Source organism: Pogoniulus pusillus, chromosome 12, assembly GCF_015220805.1.
Source record: "Pogoniulus pusillus isolate bPogPus1 chromosome 12, bPogPus1.pri, whole genome shotgun sequence".
In the NCBI taxonomy this organism is placed as follows: Eukaryota; Metazoa; Chordata; class Aves; order Piciformes; family Lybiidae; genus Pogoniulus; species Pogoniulus pusillus.
Window position 1 is genome coordinate 13,934,360 of NC_087275.1, and position 14,862 is coordinate 13,949,221.

General features: G+C 41.3%; 1 protein-coding gene across 1 annotated transcript in view; it reads right to left on the reverse strand.

Annotated features, from left to right (window-relative positions):
* The window catches only part of CYYR1 (cysteine and tyrosine rich 1), a 59,997-nt gene that overhangs the window by 44,761 nt on the left and 374 nt on the right, over positions 1–14,862 (reverse strand). Inside the window, exon 2 of the mRNA XM_064152371.1 lies at positions 12,818–12,923. Coding sequence (XP_064008441.1) covers positions 12,818–12,923 — 106 coding nt within the window. The remainder of the gene's footprint in view (positions 1–12,817; positions 12,924–14,862) is intronic.

A 14,862-nucleotide genomic window follows, 5' to 3' on the forward strand; every position in this document is an offset into this window, starting at 1 on the left:
ATTGCCAAACCAAACACAGGGTTACTGCCATGGACTGAAACAATATTAGCTTTCAGCCATATAAATGTATTAGTCATCAAGATCTTTGGGGACTAGGACCATACAGCACAGTGAGTGGTCAGAAAACTCCAGTGCCAGAGAAGCTCCATCTCTTCTCAGAGAAGAGATGGAAAAAAATAACTGCTGCTTTAAAAGAATGCAACATTTGCACATGAGATGCTCTGACAAAAGTTTTGCAGGAAAGATACTAAATACTTAGATGGCTTCTTACTGACAGATGACAGCAATTTTGCACTAGGCACAAAAAGACTCCTAATACAAAGCCATTCTCCATCCCCAGAGCAGTTCATCTGAATATGCCTATCCATGGCATATTCAGTGTCTATGCTCAGACACAAAATTCTGGCTCCAAGTAGTCAAAATTCTGAACATAACCCAAACAATTAATCTTTCTGTGTGGTAGTTCATACTGCTTTTAGAATGGAGAAGTTGTCATCATCAGGAGTACATGTTACATGGATGGCAGACAGGCAATGATGCCCAGGCACTGCTGCCTTCTCTGACAGGTTATTGTGAACACAAGAATGAAACAATGGTCAATGATAACTGTTTTCAAACTTTTGGAAGTAAATACACCACATGAGTAGAAAGCAAGGATAACTTCAAAGAAGCTGTATTCTTTATGCAAAATATAGCAATAACAAAATACTTGTTACTCTTCCAGGAAAATCTCAGAGATTCCAAGAAACTTACTTCAAGGTCTTGTACAAAATATTATTACATTTGTTTTATTCCCAACAATGAGAAGTTAAGTCTTAAATTTAAGCTGTCTGCTTATTTCCTCTCATCTTGGTTTACATTTACAAAGCAGCAGAAGAGGAGGCCCGAAAAAGCTCAGAGACATGAAGGATTTGATCCAAACAAAAGAATTAAGAGCTACTGTCATGTACCATTTAAACAACATCCTATTATAAGTGCTACTTACACATAGCTAATTAATTTTGAGTCTTTTCACTCCTTGTCTTCCATTTATGAATTGTCCTCAGGCTGCTATCAGAATATTTCTGGTACTTTTTTTCTAGAGGTCTATTGCAGAGGTATTGTGACACCAGAACAAGCACCTCTCATCTTGTTTCTCTCTCCTCCTTGTTCCCTGTTTCCCACCTCAGCTAAAGTCTCAGAGGCTGGCTGTCCTGAAGCACTCTTGGCAAGAGGGTCTCACAGGCTCCATGGCACCTTGAACTCTGAATGTTGAAGAACCACACCAATATTGTGCTTCAACAATACAGATACTAATGCCAGGCAGTACTCTGGATGGTTTTAATGTTGTAGGAAATGGAAAAACAGAATTTCAGAAGAAAATAAATTCTAAGATAGTAATTGTTTGCATACACACATACACATATAAATCTTTCTAAGATATAAATGCATCATATAGGAAAGATCATAGGCAGCAGCTGCAATTCCCTGCTCTCTCCTTGACAACTTTCCTGCTCTCTCATTACCCTACATGGAGGGGTACAAACTGCTTCTGGGGGCCTGTGAAGTGCAAGGCATTCACTGGTGATGCTGGTTCCCCTCCTTCCATGGAGGGGCATGCCAGTCTCCAAGGATGACTTCTTTCTTCCTGGGAAGGAAGGAAGGAAGGAAGGAAGGAAGGAAGGAAGGAAGGAAGGAAGGAAGGAAGGAAGGAAGGAGGCACTACTGACATCCAGACCCTTTCTTATCCTGTTATTGGGAGGAAGTCGTCAAACGCAGGAGCACAACAGGAATAAGCAGTACATAGTATCAGAGATGAAAACTGCAGTTAATGTGATAGCATAAGCATATACATTTGGGACTGCATTTATATGTTATTCCTAGTTTACTAACACTAATGCCCTATGGGCTGCTCAGCAGCTGGAAACAGCTACAGAACAGCAGTACCCTAATTATATCTTCTCTGCACCATCTTGGTCATGGACTGTTTGAAGGATTAGAGTAGAGGCAGTTTGTACAGTCCCTTTACACTTCAATAGCGGCATAGCAAGTCCACAAGGCACCTAAAAATAAGGTTCATTGCATCTTGGCTGATGAACAGATGTTTCAACAATAGCTGTAGATCCTTAGTACCTCTTGTGCTTGTGCCAAACTGTACCACAGGCCTCAATAATAAGAGAGAAGGTGGAACACTCAGCATTAAACTGAGCCTCCCTTGTGAGCAGAAAGAGTAACTCCATTTAATGATAGCAGTAAAAATTCCTTATCTGTGTAGATGAGCCAACAGAGGGAGACATGACAATGAAACATGCCTGCCCAGTTTGCAGTAGTAGTGCCTCCCTATCCCCTGTTAAATACTTACATGTGAATTAAGTCCCAGGAGAGACCCTGTGTTTTACAAAAAATAATTAATTACAGGGGAACAAACCCAAGTTTTTTAAATTTTTTAGCAGATGTGGTTCTTGGAGTAAAAATCACTACTTTTTTCTTTCTGAAATACAAAAACCATTGAGAAATCTTCATTGAATTTCTAAAGATGATGTTAACTGTGGAGTTTCTATCAAGCTGTGACTACAAATCTCAAAGGAACTTGTAACTGCCCTGTGAATTAATAATTAATTTCCTTTATTTTTTAATAACTTGCTTATACACACCAAGCTTTGTTTCCCTCTCTTAAGATTAAAATAAGTTTATCTTTCCAGGACAATATCATTCAAATATTGAATTAGTGCTACAGGTTTCAGTTGGACTGGCTGCAATTACACTGCACAGCATCAAACACATCTCTGTCTCTTGCACAGCTTTTGATCTTTTGATCCAAAGTATCTTCATTAGCAATCTTGTTGAGTTGGTGTAATATTACAAACATAGAACAGAATCATAGAACACTATGGGGTGGAAGGGGTCTCTAGAGGTCACCTAGTCCAACCTGCCTGCAGTAAACAGGGACATCCCTATCTAGATCAGGTTGTTCTGAGCCCTATCAAGCCTGACTTGTCTCCAGAGAAGGGCCCTCAACCACCTCCCTGAGAAACCTGTCTCAGTGTTCTATCACCCTCATAGTAAATAACTTTTTCCTAATACCCACTTTATATCTATTCTGCTCTAGTACAAAACCATTGCCTATGGTTCTGTTGCTACATGTCCTTGTCAGCAATCCCTCCACAGCTTTCTTGCAGGCCACTGTCAGGTTCTGCAAGGCTGTTATAATGTCTCTCTGGAGCCTTCTCTTCTCCAGGCTGAACAACCTCAACTTGCTAGCCTGTCTTCACAGGAAAGGTGCTCCAGTCCTGTGATTGCTTTTGTGGCCCTTCTCTGGACCCTCTCCATCAGGTCCAAGTCTTTCTTGTGCTGAGAGCCCCAGAGCAGGACTCTACTCCAGATGAGGTCTCACAAGAGCAAAATGGCAGAGTCACATTTCTTGATCTGCTGGACATGCCTACCCGATGCAGCCTGGGATGCAACTGGTCTTCTGGGCCAGTACAAAATACAACAAACAGATTCTTCAATAATCTTGTGAGCTCAGTGAAAGCTCAGAATTAGTCAATAAAACAGAAATTCTTCAGCTAGAGGCAGGGAGACAGGCACGCATTGGATGTGCATAGAGTGGATGAGTCAGATAAGGTAGGACTTGTCCTTTGTATCTCCTGACTCTCCAGGAGTGACACAGCTTATTGAGCAGCATGAAGTGGCAGTGAACATAGAAGGTATGTGATTTAAAAAAAAAGGAAAAAAATGCTCTAAGACATTCAACAAGGTACTTCAGCTCACAACTTGTCCCATTAGAGTCAAGGGCATGAACTCTTCACTAAAGTAATTAGCTTATTGATTTCAGTAGGATGAAAGGTCTATCCATTACATCCACTCACCACCTTGAAGTTACACATGCATTTAACCACTCTGCTGAACTGCTGCCTAGCAGACTCTATGAATTCTCTCAAAAGCTCTGGATGTACACATGACTGAACGAAGTTAAGCTTGCCAAATTCAGAGGTAAACTCTACTTGAAAAAGGGAAAGGTGTGTAAGTGGGTATAAAGTTAACAGACAGCAGGTAAAATTCTTACAAAGAAAGGAAAAGTACTCTTGTGATCAACATAATGCCCAGGCTTGGCCTTTAGGTCAATCTTACTAAGTGTTAAGAAAACATTTATGTTTTACATGACTGAACCTTATGGGGAAATGCTGCAGGCTTCCAAAACAGACCACTTCAAGTGACAAACACAAAATTATCTCTCTTTTTCCTTGACAAATCTTTTTAAAAAATAAGCCAGTACAGTATAAGCAATCTAATATGACCAAATTCCTTATGAATATTTACTTTTCCCCCTTAGGGTTTTCTGTAAGCCACAGAGAGTATTTCCGTGATTTATACCTTAATGCTTCCATTTTCAGACCAAAGTCTGACAATCCTCCAAATGATGAAAAGCAGATGATCCACAGAGATGTCAACAACTCAAGTTTTAGCACAAAACTGTGCTAGCCTTTTTTCTTATAAACAATTGAACTTGCATGTTTACAAAGACTTCCAGTGTGATGGTTTGGGAGTTACCCTCTTCCCCACTCAAGCTAGACCCAGCCATCTGGAAGTTAAGGAGTGAAGTTTTAGATCCACAGCGTAGCACAATATACAAAGAGATATTTGCAATATATCACAAATATATACAGAAATACACAAGTTTAAGGTAATACAGAAACACAACACCCCTCTCAGAAATCAGAGTCCCCAGGAGGGGCTCCCAACCCCCACTTCTACCTTCTTTTCACCTGTCTACTTTATGCCAAAGTATGCCTTACAGTCAAGGTCAGTATAGAGGATGGGCAAGGAGGGGTTAGAAGCAGAAGGATTAGTTACACAGAAGCAGCCCAGGAAGAAAAGCACAGACACCAACTCCAACAGAGACACACATTCTCTGTACTATCTATATTTGTGTTCTTGTTTTTATACATCTCACCAAGCCTATGAGTGAAGTAGACACCACCATTGTCTTTCTTTTCACAGCCTATAATCTAATTTCTGTCATTAAATACTCCAATTAGCCTCAAACTCCCATTCTCACTAAAAAAATCATTCTACTTCTTATGGCTACTTGCTAAAATAAAACCCCTTAAACTTACAAAAATGATCAAACAAAAGAACTCGATTCCATTAGTCCTAAACATTTCAAAATAATTAGTCAGACATCTTGCAGAAAAAAAGAGGTGGGAGACTAAGTGGGAGCTATCTTTCGAGAGCTGCTGTTTGGCAAGCAAAACAGTATTTTCCCATTTTGAGCTGCTTGTCACAACACAGGGTCAGAAATGAAAACACAAAAGATTAAAGAAGAGGGGCCCTGTGTTTTAACTCTGGTGCTGACAAGGGCTTCCTCTGCAGCCATCATCAAGAGCAGATACTAACTCTGGTCATAAATCTGATCACACATTCTCCGCTAGAGGATATGAACTAGGACAATAGGCATGGAATAAAAAACAACTGGAAGTTCAAACACTTCACAAAGGCCATATTTTGAATACCAGTTTTCCCTCCAGCATATCTTACAAAGGAAACATGGTCCTAGATCCTCCTCTAAGCTGTGATTAATCAGCTCCCTGCACAGAAGGTGTTGGATGCCTCTTGTGGAGGTTTTCCCAAGCTGAAGTACAGATAGTGTGCTTCCACAGACACTGCAGACACTGAAGATCAGGGATTAGCAGGCTGAAATTCTATTCACTTTTAAAGACAGAATGAAGGGGGAATGGCTGTAGTTTAATTATCAGAGCCTTGTCTTTATTGATGACATATTTATAGCCAGCCTTCAGAACTCAGCATAAGCATCCTCAGGCTCTGCTCCATGTGCTCATTCAGGAAGACTCTTCTGATCAGAAGTCACAATGCAAGCCAAATGGAAAAAATAATTGAGCCAGTCCTCTGGCATAGCTCTGGCACTGCATCAGAAGTCGCACAGCCTGAAGCATGAAATCGCACTGCCCAGGTAAACTGCAGTCTTACATATGGTCCCAAAGCACTTCAATCATGGGAAATCTTGAACATTGCTCTGACGAGAAGCAATACAATTTTATTTTAAGCAGAGTTCCATAAAACTGTAGTGCAGACATAAAACCCTCCTAAATCCATCTGCTGCTTCACATATTTACTGTGGGATGCCTGAAAGTGTCTAATTTTAATTATTTGGAACCTACAGCAAACAACAAGCTTCCTGTTTGGTTGGGATTCTTTTCACTATGAACTCCAAAGGCTACATCTCTATATTCCTAACTCTTAAAATGTGACTTCCTTCTTTCGTACACTCCTCCATACCCACTCTCCAGCCTATTCTTGTACCGAGACATTCTTTCCTTCATGAACTAAAATGGCATTTTCTGAGGTCAGCTGCTTCTCTCAGAAGTACTACTGGATATGAAGTACTTCATGTCAAATGCCACACTTAGATACACTACACACTGCCTTTCCTTCAGCTCTGCAGGCTGAAGCATGAGCACAATTTTTACATTAAATATCTTCTCCAGTTCTTTTCTTCCCATTCATAGAATCATAGAATCAACCAGATTGGAAGAGACCTCCAAGATCAGCCAGTCCAACCTAGCACCCAGCCCTAGCCAGTCAACTAGACCATGGCACTAAGTGCCTCATCCAGTCTTTTCTTGAACACCTCCAGGGACGGTGCCTCCACCACCTCCCTGAGTGATTTCCCATTCCAATGCCAATCACTCTCTCTGTGAAAAACTTCCTAACATCCAGCCTATACTTTCCCCGGCACAACTTGACACTGGGTCTCCTTGTTCTGTTGCTGGTTGCCTGGGAGAAGAGACCAACCCCCACCTGGCTGCAACCTCCCTTCAGGTAGTTGTAGACAGCAATGAGGTCACCCCTGAGCCTCCTCTTCTCTAGGCTAAACACCCCCAGCTCCCTAAGCTTCTCCTCATAGGGTTTGTGTTTCAGGCCTTTCACCAGCTTTGTTGCCCTTTCTCTGGACATTCTCTCTGTCTGCCTTCCTGGACACATTGTGCAACCTCTGGACTGAAAACAAAACAAACCTCCTGCAACATAGATTAAGTTCATATAAATAACACCTGATATTTCAGCTGTCACAGAACAGGCTGCTGCTTCCTCATTATTTCTAATAAATCACCGTTCACTATCTGTAATGAGATTACAGTTCTCTGAAGTTTTTATCCATTTTTTTCCTCCACTTAGTTTTGAAGTCCTCAGAATCAAGTGCCTTACAGGAAGTAATTCTGATGACATTTTACCAAGAAACTTCCTATCCTTTGCTATGTAATGTAGCATCACTGGACCTTAGCTTTCTTCTGCTGATTAAGCCAGCATTGCAGTTTGCTATACTTAAAGACTAACCCAGGAAAATATACACCAATCACCAAGGTTGGATACTTTATCAATAAGTTTTCTAAATACCATGGGCAAACTCTGGGTTTAAGTCCCTTTGTTTCCACTGGATATCCATCTGGCCCAATAGTATTTATCTGAAAGAACAGATGGACCACATGTCCTCTTTGCTCCACTATTTACTTGGAATCTGGGATTATTTTACATCAATCCACAGGTGCAGGACATGAAGTGTAATGAAAGAGCAAAGGCAGCAACCAGAACCACTTCCAGCAGCATGCAACTACTGACATCTATGCCCAGAGAGTTCCCCGTGGCTCAAAAGTGTCCTGTGAACAGTGATAAACACACGGCACCACATGGTGCCAAAGAGTGAACTGGAAATTAGCCCATACAAAATCCAGCAGCCACAAGGATATGTATGAGAGCCAGACAATTTGGGGTCTCTCTGAAGAAAATGCAAAGAACATTGTCAGAAACACACATAAAAATCTGTGTTCTGCAGAAGAATCCTCTTTCATACCAACTCTGAGGAGCGCTGGAGTTGAAAGCAATAACGAGATGTCACCAACTCCTCCGAGTGACAGAAAACAAAATGCTGTTGATTGGTTAGTTAGAGAGATACTCCTACTGTGGTCAAATCCAATGCATCTGACATGGAGAAAACACGCTGCAGTTCTCAGAAGTCCTGGCCTGGTAGAAAGTTGTAGAAGCAGATGTAGAAGAAGAAAACTAATTGTTGGTCAGATATGATTCAACTGTTTAGAAACTAGCTTCTGAGGATGACGGTAGTTTGAGTTTCATGACTCAAAGAGCTGAAATGATGCTGAAGGCTGGGAAGGGTGCCTCCAAGCCATTATATGGTAGAGAGTGAAGAGGTAGGCAGGAGGAACAGCCTGAGCTTGCATTTGCACTTTTCCCTTCATCCTTGCACTTTTCCTTCATCCCACAGACACAGCTCCACTATGTTCCACAAGTCCAAATATAAATCTGTAATTTGTCCAAGAAAAAAAACATTTTTAGAAGAGCTAACTATTAAGCACTAGGTGCCAAGCAAATGAACAGGAGGAAATGCATATGCATCAGAGGAAATGACAGCAGCTACTGAAAATTAGTAGGAAGAAAAATACAGCCTCAACAATAACGCTGTAGCAACTTGCTCTGAAACGGTATCATGACACAGAGGGAGAAGGAGGAAGGATGTGCTACTTTACATTAGAGATGCTCATGGGATTACAGATGACTAAATCACAGACCTTGAAAGCTTACAGATCATACCTGTAGTCCAACTAAGGTTGGACTTATTGAACATCTCTTACAAGTCCTGAAATCCTAACACTAGCATGAGCTGATAATTCTGCATCTGTTCTTCATGTGTGGAAATGAAAACAGACCTAATCACAGATGCACACAGCCTGGAGGTTGTTTGCTGAAAACTTCATCTGAGTAAAGAAAAAGATTCCCTAATGTCCTAAAAAGATTTCTCAAAATAGAAAATTCTAAAAGCCTATATGGCATCTCAATGTTGAGTATAATTTTAATGAGTGAAGAGACATCATTCATCACCTAAAAGCTACAAAAACCTTAAGTATCAGTCAGTCACATTGACTTTGTTAGTCTGCACTATTTCTGGGGTCTACAAAGAGAAGATTGAGAAGCATGAAATGAAACACAGAGCTGTTTAAAGAGAACCTGCTGCATTCAAAAGGCTTTTCCCCAAACTAGAGACAGTTATGTTTGTGAAAAACTGAAAAAAAACCCAACCAAAACTCAACAGATTAGACAGATAACAGAAACTTCAGAAAGGCATGCAGAATTATAAAGTATATATATATATAAATTAGTGGTTAACAAATAAAGAAGCTTAGGCAACCTCTAAAGAAGCAGAGGAGCTCACACAACACAGCAGAATCCTAATGGTATTTAAGATAGTGAAAAAAGGCACTTCTGAAAGCACCCACACAGATCAATCCCATTTTGATACTGCAGACAGCAGGATCAAAAATTATGCCACAAGAAAGGTCTTTAAAAGCAGCTTTATATGTAATTATCAGGACACACAGTTTGTTGAATTAAAAACTGTTCTTTAGAAGACTTCTATACACCGTTGTTAACAGACTGACATATGCAAGTAGGTCACTAGTGGCTATTTTCAAATTCCAGAGATTGTGTCTTCTAATGCACTGTCTTCAGTTTGGCATTCAGCAATGAGACAATAAGAAACTTCAGTGGGAAAGGCCTGACAAAAAAACAACCCCAAAGCCAACAAAAAAACCCCAGTATCTTGAAAATAAAATTAAAAGGTAATTCTTAAGGAGCATTGAGCCACAATAATATCTTTCGCAATGCAATTAAGGTAGTAACTCTAATAAAGAACAGTTTGCAGTCTTAAAGAGGTAGACATGCTTTGAAGACTGTAACTTAAGGACTCAGAGATGGAACAAATTGCTAAGTTCATTTATGTCTTTTGTGATCACCACTGATAGCTGCTTCAAAACAAGTACTCAGAGAAAGACACGGGAACAAATAATTCTAGAGAGGCTTCTGCCAGTATCCTATGCTCAGCTCTTCTAGCCACACTTCATGAACGATGTCAAAATACTAGAGGGAGCTCAAAGGAAGGCCAAAGAACTGACCCCTGAGCAGAGCAAAACAAACCAAAGCAAATCTTACATGTGAGGCTGACAGAGTTCACCCAGCTCAGTGATAAGGTTGAAAGCTGTCATGATGACTATTTAGGGCCACATTTGAAACTCATAGATAAGTTAAGAGCTGACAGTAGGGATTTCAACCTTCATTTCCCAGCAAAATTTCCCAGCCATGTTAGTAAATGAACTACAGCATGGTTTACAGAGCAGATGGTCACCTCATTAATTGCCTAAGGTTTTCAAAATGTGATGACATATTTTTACAGAAGACACGCCCAAAACAGCTTTTAAGGGAAAAAAAATAAACCTATGGCTGAACATCCGGACAGAGAACTATAATGACTCCTGGCTGGTCTTCAAGTCTGTGAACTGGAGTTCTCAGTCATTAAAAAAAATACAGGAATCAAACATTTCCTTTGAGACACGTTGTGGCAAACAGCACTTTTAAGAGCTCCTCTAGTTATCAAAACCACTCAGAAACACACCAACCCTTAGGACATGTCAGAGCCACTTGCACTCAGCTCTAATTCACTAACTGTTTACATTCGTGTGGTGGAATTAGGAACTACCCACCACACTACTGGAATTTACCAGACCAGCTCAGGCATCTTGGAAGTATAAAGCCACATTTACAACAAAGCAAAACTTACAAGCATATATACACAATAGATTTACAATTTATATGTATATATAGTTATATTTTACAATTATATACAAAGCAGATATAATTCAGAAATCCAAATTCCCTCCTGGACAAAGAAAATACCCAGAAGGGACTCAAAGCCTGTTTCTCTCTCTCTCAACAATCTCATTCAGTCTGGTCTGTGATGCTGGATTTAATAATTTCCTCTTAGCTTGGTCAAATATCTTTCCATTAATCTTGGCTAGCAGCAAATGTAAGCTTTGGTGCTTGTTTTGTTTGTCTGTCTGGAAGATAGGAAGAAAGAGTAGTTTTGAGCCCTTCTGGGCAGTTTCCTTTGTCCAGGAGGGAGTATGGATTTCTGTAGTATTTCTATTTGTATATAACTGTAAATACTTGTGTATATATGCTTACACATTTTTGCCATGCTGTAAATAGAGCTTCATTTTACTTCCAAGCTGTCTGAGCTAGTTTGGTAAATTTCAGTAGTGTGTGGGGAAGTTCCTAATCTATGTCATATCCCTTTCAGCAAACCAGTGAATGATATAGACTTTATCATTATTATTCTTTTACAACCAATAATCTAATTTCTCTCATCAAACTATTCCAATTAGCCTCATACCAGCACAGCTCGTTAAATAAACATACAAAGGACTAGGTGTCACCCTGGCAATACAGGCATGGTTTGAATACTTCAGCAGTCACTCTAAAGAATCCCCAGGTCATTCCTTCCCAAAGTACAGCTCTGACTGTTTAGACAAACACCAGTGATGCACACATGTAAGTGATCCACATGCTCTACAGGAAGTCTCCTTCTTAGGATGGCATATCCTATGCTACTGTGCCCATCATTCCTAACCACATGTGAGCTGGAATGAAGTATTACAGACCAGCACCTACTTCCATAAACATAAATGGGAAAGCAGTTTTGAAATGAGAAAAAAAAAAATCAAAGCAGACATTTCCCAGAGGAGTGGGGAAAAAAAAATCACTTGTCATTCTCCAACAGTAATCAATCTTAAGTACATGCTCTTTTATTTTCAGAGGAGTGGAGGATTCTGGTGCTTTATCATCATTTTATTTACTTTAGCCCAGAAAGTATCTGATCTGCTTTAAAAACTGTGGATCAATTTTGCATTAAAATAACATAATTCTGCCTACTCCTTCAAAGTGCTATAAAAACATGCTGAGGGGAACACTGGCATGTTCCCCAGGTACTATGGCTCATACAAAACCTGTAACAGAGGAGTCTTTTTAGAAAAAGCAACTACCACCTTCCCCCTACTCCCCAAGCACTGAGCAGTCTGTATGATGTACCTCTTTTTTCCTTTCCTGGTTTTAGTCAAGAATATAAATCAAAAGATGCCACAGACTGCTCACTAAAGGTTAAGGAAATTACAGGTGCGGTTGATGAAACAGAAGATGTCCTATCTTGAAGAACAACATTTTATGCTTTATTTCATTTTGTCCTTGCACATGAATTTAATACTTAGGGGCTGTCATTAGTCTATAGTCAGGTCCACTAGCACACAAGCCTCTTTTATACCTGTGCAGAGCTAAACAGATGCACTGGAGTCTATGTTTTTCTACTTCACTCTTTTTCTTTAGATAGGAAATATTCATAGCTACCCCATTTCACCTGCTGTGCTGTGAGTTTTAGTTAAGGAATGGGAAACATGATATCCATACTGCAGCGTTAAGAGGTCAGATAACTCTCACCTAGAATCTGTTCCATAAATTCCACCAAAAAGCCAAAACAACAATTAACAAAAATAAACAAGTCAATAAAGAAAAGGATATTTAAAAAGTACTCAAAACAAAAACAGTCTCAAGTCCATGTCAACAGCGGCTTGACTCAAGTGCTGTAACAAAGCATTTCAACAAAACACACGAGGTTTCTGTTTTGTCTAAAGAGCCTGAAACAAAGTTCTCACCACCTCTAAAGCTTACTTCCACATATTATTGTACACAAGTTAAGGACACACCCCTCAATTTTAGCAAGCTTTCTTGTATGCTTCAAAAATATATCCAAGGTGAGACTTTAGACGAATACCTGCGTTTGTTGCCAGCAAGGAAAAAATAAAACAAACCCACTCCAAACTCTGCCCACTGTTTACTGCCAAAACAGTTTCCTGCAATCCACACATGTATCAAGCCCATGAACAAAGCACACGGTGTTTTTTTTCTGAAGTGCAAATATACTTACGAGAGGACATTCCCGATGTAAGCATAATATGAACAGCAGTAGGGAGTAGTCCCATCACAGCAGTAAGCTTTGCAGTCATTAGCACACTGAGCCAGACAGTCTTCTGCTGAATAAAAATAACATTCCCACAGTCAAACGGCAGCACCAACAAAATGCTGTACAGCATAACTGTACAATCTAAAATGCAATCTAACAGTTTTAAGCAATTACAGGACTTCACTTGTGAGATGACCTGACCCTCTAATCCTAACGGCAGTCTATTCCCACTGTTCTGCATTTCAGTAGAAAGTCCAGGGTTAGGTACTTTGTGTACAAGTATTTTGTAGATGCCTGTATCAGTTCCTTCTCATATTTAATAATTCAAAATAGATTTTTAAAAAATTCAAACATCAAGACACTATGGACCACCTTTTTCCACTCCATCAAGGAGTTCAGTGTGAAACCTGAAGCCAGGCTGCCTGCCATGCTGAGCTGCAGAGAAGAAAGAGCATGCTGGGAATTGACTACCTTCCCCAGTCCCTGCCCAGCCCCAGGTGCAAATCAGCCCTCAGCAAATCAGCCCTCAGCCCCTGATAGCTGGCAGCAGCTCTCCTCTTTCTGATCCAGCTCCAGGGCCATAGCCAATGTGGCACACCAGCATGTGGCACACCAGCATGTGGCACAGGAGTCAGAAGTGCCTTCTTTGCCCCACTGCCCAAGACTGTGGTGGCCAGGGTCACATTTCCAGCAGTAAACTCTGCTGGACTGAGGAAAAATATAAATTGTTCGACAACAGTGAGAGTGCTCTTTACAATTAAGAAGCATGAAAGAACACATACCCTTTTACTGCCACAAGAAGCTATTTTAAAGCTATTGGCATTTTATGCTGTTGCAGCTCAGTGTTTTCAAAGTCCTAAATCATCTCCTCCCAAATAAATAACATTATATGGTCTCTGGATACTGCCACTGCACTGTCCTCTGGGATTCCTATGCCTCCCAAATCTCATCCCAGTCTCTCCTTTCTCACTGCCAGAGCCTCGGTTGTAGCCTGGATGGATCCAAACAGACTCCTCGCCCTCCATACTGTCAATGTATAGTGACCACTTTGGCAACATACACACTGCCACAGAAAAGACCTGAAGATGACAAACTATGCTTCTGCAGTCCCAATATGCTGTGGCCTCTGTTCCCCAGGCAGCTGATCATTGTAAGGGGTTCCCACTCTCCTGTTCCCACCGTTTCTGCCTTCCACTTGTGCTGGCCCAATTTTTAACTTGCAGGACCAACCCTATCTCAGCTGCTGCCTCACTCCTGTTCCCACCCCACTTCTGACTCCAAGGTCTCACCTCACTCCGAGGCTCCTTTGCACACTGACAGTATAGCAAACAGCTTGTGCTGCAGATCCACCCCAAAACCTTCACCTTGTCCATTAGATTTTAGCAAGTCAGCTCTCTGAACCTACTCATGCTTGGCCTCTGCTTGAAAACAAGCATCCAGTGAGGGTGAGGGGCAGAGAGGGCCGTAAAACACAGCAGTGCAGGCCAGCTTAGGCAGCTGCACCCTAACCCTGTGCCATTACCCTCTCACCAAGAACTGAGCACACAGAAAAAAGGGGTGCAACTGACCCATTGGACTGGAGACCAGCCCTGCCAACAAGTGAACCAGGGGAGTCAGACGGACTGCAAGATCTGTAAGCAGAGGAAAGGCCAGTGCCTGGCATAGGCCCTGTTGCCAAGGAGCTGCAATAGGGAGTGACTGCAGTGCAGGATTCCTCATGCGAAGGCTTTGTGATGCTATCCTTGCAGGACTCCTTATGCCAGCAGCCTATGGCTTTGGCATTATTGCTCGCTTTTGGCACAAACGCCTGTGTCCCTGGCTATGCCCCTAATGTGCCTGGCAAGCACTGCTACCTGATAGGGCACAACTGCCGCCTGTGGCTCCCACTCCTGCGTGCTCACCGGGACCGGCGGTGCCAAGGGATGCCCTTGCTCTGCCCAGGGCCGTGGAACCAGGACACCTCACGGAATCTCTCTTGGAGGGTGCAGATCTAACCTCCCATGAGCAGG